Raw genomic sequence first — 7,807 nt, 5'->3', positions numbered from 1 at the left:
CTTTTTAAAGAGAGAACATGGGAGTGACAGAAACTCTTGGAACCTAGTAGCATGGCATCATCTACAGCCTCATATCCCTATAGGAAACTTGGGACCGAGGGCATCTTAAAAAAACAAAAAGTCACCTTGGGATAGCAAAACCACAATAAGAAAGCTAGATGTGATGGGACTTAGGGTCAGTTACACTCCTTATTTCTTCTGTCATTCATTTTTCTCTATTTACAAAGGGCTTTTTTTTTTTAAGTCCAGTCTTCCCCCCTTCTTTCTTTGATATAGGAAAAAGAAACTAAAGCTAAGGGGAGTGTTATGAGATTTGTCCATGGCTACAAAACTAGTGACAGAGTGAGCCCAGGTCTCCTCACCTCTAAATCCAGAACTCTTTCTACCAAGCCTTCAGGGGCTAGCAGTCCTTTGAGTCCCTGAGTGTGCCAGCCAATATGTTAAATAACTTGACTGATGAATGTTACCTGGATACAATAATGATGATGATAACAGCTAACATATGTTTTTGTTGGTGCTGGTAACATATGCTTACTATGTTTTAAACAGTTTAACTCATTTTACCCTCACAACCATCCTATTATCAATCAACCTCATTCCTCAGGAAAGAGAAATGCAGTGGAGAGATGTTAACGAACTTGCCCAGTCACACACCTAGTGAGTGACAAAGCCAGGAAATAGACTCAGGCAATGGTTCCCGGTCTCTAATACCATTTTATATACACCCTCGTATAACTCAGGTAACTTAATTTCTCCCTAAATTTTAATTAGCCTGAAGGTAACAATTATTTATTAGCACATGCTAACAATCCACACAACATGACTATGTTTTGTCCCACAGTATCCAGTGCTACAAAGGAATTTTACTCTATTAACTGTATGAAAGTAACAGCTTTGGGTTCAATCCTCCAAACTAATGATGTGATTTCTACAAACCAGGTTATCTGCTAATGCAGTTCTATAAACCTAGAGATGAGTACTTTTGAAATATGTGTTTAAAGGTTTGGTTAATATTCCTCAAATTTGTAGATTTTATCCTGGCACATAATTAAGCACGAATTGGTTTGATAACATGGGTGGATTTATTTCTTAAGATTCGAGTGCAAACTTAAAAACCAGAACAAAGCTTTTCATCAAGGAAAACATGAAAATCTAAGTAACAATCCTGCAATCGTGCATTTTAACAGAAAATACAAATATGAATACATTCTAATTTGTAACTACATTTGAAAATTAAAATATTTCTCTCCAAATCCCAAATACCCCACAATCTTTAATCTGTTTTCATCTTGCTATTCCAGAAACATCTGTAACGTGCCATCAGGAAAATATAGGCAAAGATTATTAATCAATCTTTATGACCACAGAAACATCATTCTTAACTTCTGACTTTTTTAATCATTCATCATGTATCTCAGTTCCAAAAAGTGATACAATTATACCTCCACTCCAGAAAAAAAAAGAATCAATACAAATATCAAGGAGGCAAGATACTTTCACATAATTAAAGCAAAAGTCACAGGTGTTTGACTTAGAAATGTCATACTTGTAAGAAATTTTGGAAGCAAGATACTTTCATGTAATTAAAGCAAAAGTCACAGGTGTTCGTCTTAGAAATGTACATACTTGTAGGAAATTTTTTAAGTACAACTTTATTTGATGGCTGACATGTAATAATAACAGTGAATGATTTAAACCGGTATAAAAATGTAGGATCAAAATCTTTAGGCTCAAATACTTGAAAAGTCACTATGAATATGGAAAGATCTGTTTACATAAACAAGTGTATTTTTTGATGAAAAATCGGGGGGTAGTGGCATCTCCCTGGTCCCTTAACAATATTTGGATTTTCACAAAGAATTAGCAGCACCCATCCTTAAGTGTTAATTACGTGTTTCTAAAGGACCCATACAACAGATTAGTTGGCAGTGTTCTAGCTTTTGGGAGATGGGAGTGGGTGGGGGTGCAAATATCTGAGTATGTATGCATGCACTCACACATTTAAAATCACCATTCCAAAAGGGGGGTCACATACTGAAAAAGTCTAAGTACATCATCCTTAGAGGGTCAACAGTGGGCCAGGAACAGCAGAAGCTGAATAGTAGTCTACTTGGTAAGAATGGTTTTTCACACTTCAAAGACAATTTGGGAAGAATGAGAATACTCACATACACATAACTTCAGGGGGCCTTGCTTCAAATTTTACATTGCAGACACTGAACATTCTTTACAAAAACCTTCATTCTTGCTTATAATAACACCCGATGATTTTTCCTTTTTACCACCATATACATAACATTTAAATATTTTCTTTATAAATATTCTAGAGCAAAAAGAATGTGTTTTGTTGCAGTGGTGGCCCACAACTGTACAAAGCAATATAAGCAACATATATATATATAGGCATATATATATATGTATATATAAAATGATTAAGAAAAAAGTGCAAAGAATAACAGTATTAAGATGTTTTGTGGTTTTTTTTTTAACAATAACTATGTTCAAGTGTGACTATATTTCAGGGATATATAATCCCAGATTTCAATTAAAGATTCAAAAAGAAGCCCACACACAAAGTTACTGCACAAATATCAGTCCCTTATTGAGTAACTTCCCTTCTCCCAAATCCAGCATTTCCAGTTTCTAAACTCTTCTTACAAACAGGAAAAAAAGTAGTAACAGTGTGTTCTTCCCTTTAACTTGCCCAAATTCATCCAAGTTAATTAATCATTCATAGATTCAAACAAGATAGCAGGGAATTCATTTATCATAATCCACTTTGCTAAAATTAAAGCAAAATGAAATACTTTTAGAAATACCAATTGATCAAGAATCAAATCAGCAACAGCAAACAGACCTTAAATTATGAGTGTGATTTAATACACTTTAAAATCAATCCCTGTTATTAAAGATAAATTCAGAGTCTAAATCCTTTCCCAGGTTCAATGCTATGCAAGGGTCAGGATCCGAAATACTCAGGATTTCATCACCTTTTCTAACAGAGAGAATGCTCCCACTAAAATTTGATTAAATTTCTATCATTTTAACTCTTGGTTTCAGTCTTATTTTGAACAAACAGAGAAAGGCAATTTTCAGCATTTTGAAGATGTACTTTTATACTTAAGCCATTCAAATAATTACAGCTACTGATTTTCCATCTCCAAGTTTCAAATAACAGTTCAATTTCCCTTTAAATGTATTACTAGATATTTTTGGTGCATTTATATGTTTTTTATTCTAACTTCAGGCACTGTAATTATTCACAATATTATAATGATTCTACGTCTAACCTACACAACAATTGTGAATCCTAAAATGGTTTCCGATGTTTTTATTTGATTCTGTATATTACATTACAAATCAAGACAAATGGTTGGAAGAGAATTTTAAAGCCCTGGAGCACTTCTGCTCTGAGTAGTGTTAATACATTTTTTTGGTCATGCTTAATATTTAAGCATCTTCTGAACTAGGAAGACAGTAGATGTTGGAAGTTGCAAATTTCCTCAAACTACATTCTACTCCAGCTCTAATTTATTTTGTTCAACATTAATTTTTTTTCTTTAATGAAACATGTATCAGTTCAGTTCAGTCGCTCAGTCATGTCCGACTCTTTGCGACCCCATAAAGTATAATCTTAGGCTAAATTTTAAAAACAGAAGTTTTGTTCTAAAATCAATAACACAATTACAGGGAAATAACTTTTCAATTTCAGCTTCACTAGAACTATGGAAACTAGTTAAAGTGGACTTAATCACTTTTGGTTTTGATTTTTTGTTACTATGTCTTTAAAACGATACACTTTACATTCTAACAGACAGTTCAACAATGCGAGGCTTAAAACTCTAGAACCAAAAAAAAACACCAAGCCACCTTCTGCACAACTGTAAATACAAGATCAGCATTTTATTTGCCCCCATACATTCGCTCAATGTCTTTGAGGTAATGGTTCTTCAGTTCCTTCCTTTTCAGTTTGAAAGCATCAGTGACCAAACCAGTTTCAGGGGTCCAGGGCTCTGGGCTTAATCGAACCTTGATTGGAATTTCAAATCGCTCCAGTTTCACTGAAATGAGAAGTGTGGGGGCAGGGAGAGGAACAGGGGAGAGAGGGAGGAAAGGAGGGGGAAGAGCAAGAGAGAGAAACAATTAATAAAACATGAATTTTGCAGGATTTAGATGATGCAGGTGATGAGATAAACTTACTTAGTGGTATGTTATAGTTAATTAATAATACCACCACCTTATAATTTCATTTTATACTTCTCAAAGTACACATCAATTGTTTCAGTTGGATGGTTTTGGTCTATGCAGTTTTTTTCCCTAATATATATGTCCCCAGGTGGTGCAGTGGTAAAGAATCTGTCTGCCAATGCAGGAGATGCAGGTTCTATCCCTGGCTCAGGAAGATTCCCCAGAGAAGGGCATGGCGACCCATTCCAGTATTCTTTCCTGGAGAATCCCATGGACAGAGGAGCCTGGCGGCTATAGTCCACGGTGTTGCAAAGAGTCGGACATGACTGAGTACACACACATGTGTGTGTGTAGACACCCTCCTATTTAGAGTCTATCTGCTGCCCCCTCTGCCTGGAATGGCATTCCCTATTGTAGCTGCACAGCTCGCTTCCTTACTTCATCCAAGTGTCTGTTCAAATGCCACCTCCTCAGAGAGGACTTCCCTGACCACTCCTAACAAAACAGAAGTCCCTTTGTCTCTCTGTATCCCCTTATGCTATCTTTTCTTCAAAATACTTATCACCACCCTATACACTGTATATGTGTCTCACTTATTAAAATGTAAGCTTCATGAAAGCAGGGGCTTTGTTCTATTCACTGCCATTCACAGGCTACATTGAGCCCTCAAAGAAGCACATACATATTTATTCACTCATTCCACAGAAAATTAGCCTCTAGATAACTGTTTTTCAGAACTTTATTATAATTCAAATAATCAAAAGGGGGTTGTGAATTTCATACTTTTAAACGATACAAGAACTGATGTAGCACATAATGGGTTTGAGTTAGACAACACTTATTGAAAGAAATATAAGAAAATGGTGAAAATAAAGAGAAGCAATCAATATAGTACTCAATGATTTTAAATCTCAATAAGTTATAGTCAGTGAAGTTACTTATTATTAATACAACGTCTTCTTTAAGATTCTGAAGGCCCACTACTAACAATAATGTTAATCTACAGATGAGCTTTATTTTATACACGATTATTTAAAACAGCAGTTTTGAAGACACAAACATCTGCATGCTTTAAAACTACTACTAAACAGCCTTAGGTAACTTTAGGGATAACTTGGTTTTAGTGACAGGCACAAAGAACTCAAATTCAATGAAGCTTTTGTTCCAAGGCTAGTCTAAGTTTTATGAAAACTTGGCTGAATTAGTGAGTTTCTGCCGGCATATTGCATATTGAGTGCATATTGCATATTGAGTGCAGCACTTTCCACAGCATCATCTTTCAGGATCTGGAATAGCTCAACTGGAATTCTATCACTGCCGGGAGCCAGCGTGAGGAACTCCGCCCATGACAAAGGTCATGAGGAAGGAGGCTCGGCATACGCAAAGGCGGGATTGAGCCTCAGGAGTCCCCCTGGAAATTCTCGAGCATCTACCCCCCAAACCAGAGTCTGCCTACTTTCTGCTTTGTGCTTTCACCTACACCTCTGACTTTATGGGGGGGCTGTCCCCCACTACCTCTCTCTGGAAAAAGAGTTAGCTTACAGCTCCAGTTAATAATTCCTGGGTGTGACAGTGTTTAACCTACAAACTCCTTTGGAAATCCTCTAGCCTGCCTGAATAGGTTTTTCCGGCCACATGTGATTGTTCAGAGCCTCCCAACTGTGAGAGGCAGGAGATGTTCTAAACTGCCTAAACACAGATTCCTTTGAGTAGTTAAAAGATTGATTAGAAATTGTATTGGTGAAGGGTTTTTCACTTGTTGGGCCAATGTTTGCTGCTAAGTCTCCATACTCCTTACCTACTGTGTCCTTGGCAGTGTATTGATTGATATAATGGGTGTATAGAAATGTAAAATGCAGCTTTGTCCAATGCTTTTTTGGAGGCTGGTGCCTGACTTTGGAATAATCACCTTTAGAGAAAAATAAGTTTCTTAAAATGTTAACAGGCCTCCTGGCCAGAAGATGATGTCAATCACCTGAACTTTTGCATATGATAAGTTTGCAGGAAGAAAGCCTGGCTTGCTGCATGACTCTACCCCTTCCCCCATTATCCTCTATGCATAACTTAAGGTATAAAAACTACTTTGGAAAATAAAGTGCGGGCCTTGTTCACTGAAACTTGGTCTCCCCATGTCACTCTCTCTCCCAAATTCTAGCCGAGTCTCCATCTGGAGCGCGGAACCCACCATGCTTGCTAATTATGCCTGGGCTTCTAAGATCCGACCGGGGAGGCCTCAGTGTCTCCTCTCCTTCGGGAGAACGGAAGGACGCCTGCGGCCTACGTAAGTGGTGCAAACTTCTTGTCTTGAAGTTTTATTGGTCTCCCGCGTAAACCAAGCTACTCAGCCTCTTTTCTCCACTGAATTTTCCTACTGAGCTATCCTCATTCTATTACTCTTTGTATCCTTAATTAACGTGTAATTAAGCAGTTGTTTCCTGACCCTCGCCTATGCCGTCTCTCCTTCGAATACCCTGGATCAGCTGGGGCTGGACCCCGGCAAGTTTCTCATTAAAATAAGAGAAAAATATAAAGCTGAGTATGAAAAGTAATCTTCTGAACTACTTAAAACCAACTTCCTAAAAGTGATGCCTAAAAAGGTAAATAAAAGGATATGAAACTTGTTTCCCTGGTGGCTCCCCTGGTTGCTAAGATGGTAAAGAATCCACCTGCAATGCAGGAGATCCAGGTTTGATCCCTGGGTCAGGAAGATCCCCTGGAGGAGGGCATGGCAACACTCTCCAGTATTCTTGCCTTGAGAATTCCATGGACAGAGGAGCCTGGCAGGCTACAGTCTATGGGGTCGCAAAGAGTAGGACATGGCTGAGAGACTAACACTATCAAAACTTGTTCAAATTAACTGTATTTACTCCGATGATACATTACAGCTCAGTTACACAGAGGTCCCTGAAATAAGGCCAAATTTGAATTTCAAGGGAATAACTCAAGTATTGATCAGGCTCCAAAACCTTTTATTTTGTATTACTTTCCCTACTTACCTAGGTCCTATTCCAGAAACACTGACAACAATGAGACAAAACAGGCATATTATTTCAATTGCACACAAGCAAATAAAACATATACATTTTTAAAATGCTGCATCAGAGGTTTCCCAGTTTTGGAAATGCCTAAACATTATCTAGTACCACAAGTTATAGAGAACAATAGGCAATCACACAGTTTCCTATAAAAAGGAAAAATTGCCAACAAGTGAAAAAGACTAGGGGAAGAAAAAAAGACAATTTTAATCATGGCATTTTATCAGAATCACCTAGGACATTATGAAATGTGACCTGCAGGTGGCAGCAAATGTCAGGTTTTTTAGCCAGTGATAATTGTCAAATCACCCCAAAACAATTATTTTGTATTCTTATCAATACCTTGCACTTATATTTAAAACATGAAGAGGCCTGCTGTGAACAATGCATGATTTCAGGCAGATTTAGCTGAGACCAGTCATAACTATTTTATACTTTTTTGCCTTAGTCTCTGAAATTAGGGCTTCTTTGGTGGCTCAAAAGTTAAAGAATGGGAGACCCAGGTTCTATCCCTGGGTTGGGAAGATCCCCTGGAGAAGGGAATGGTTACCCACTCCAGTATTCTTGCCTGGAGAATCCCATGG

At 37.5% G+C, this 7,807-nt stretch overlaps 1 protein-coding gene across 9 annotated transcripts in view; it reads right to left on the bottom strand.

The window, feature by feature from the left end:
- Window positions 1–1,063: 1,063 nt before the first annotated feature.
- Window positions 1,064–7,807, bottom strand: part of ACSL4 (acyl-CoA synthetase long chain family member 4) — a 78,810-nt gene continuing 72,066 nt past the window's right edge. For all 9 annotated transcript variants that reach the window (XM_025276473.3, XM_025276471.3, XM_044937189.2 and 6 more), the window contains one exon: window positions 1,064–4,061. In XM_025276473.3, coding sequence (XP_025132258.1) covers window positions 3,904–4,061 — 158 coding nt within the window. In that variant the 3' untranslated portion in view covers window positions 1,064–3,903. The remainder of the gene's footprint in view (window positions 4,062–7,807) is intronic.

Source organism: Bubalus bubalis, chromosome X (assembly GCF_019923935.1).
Source record: "Bubalus bubalis isolate 160015118507 breed Murrah chromosome X, NDDB_SH_1, whole genome shotgun sequence".
Classification (NCBI taxonomy): domain Eukaryota; kingdom Metazoa; phylum Chordata; class Mammalia; order Artiodactyla; family Bovidae; genus Bubalus; species Bubalus bubalis.
This window is presented reverse-complemented; position numbering and strand designations above follow the sequence as displayed.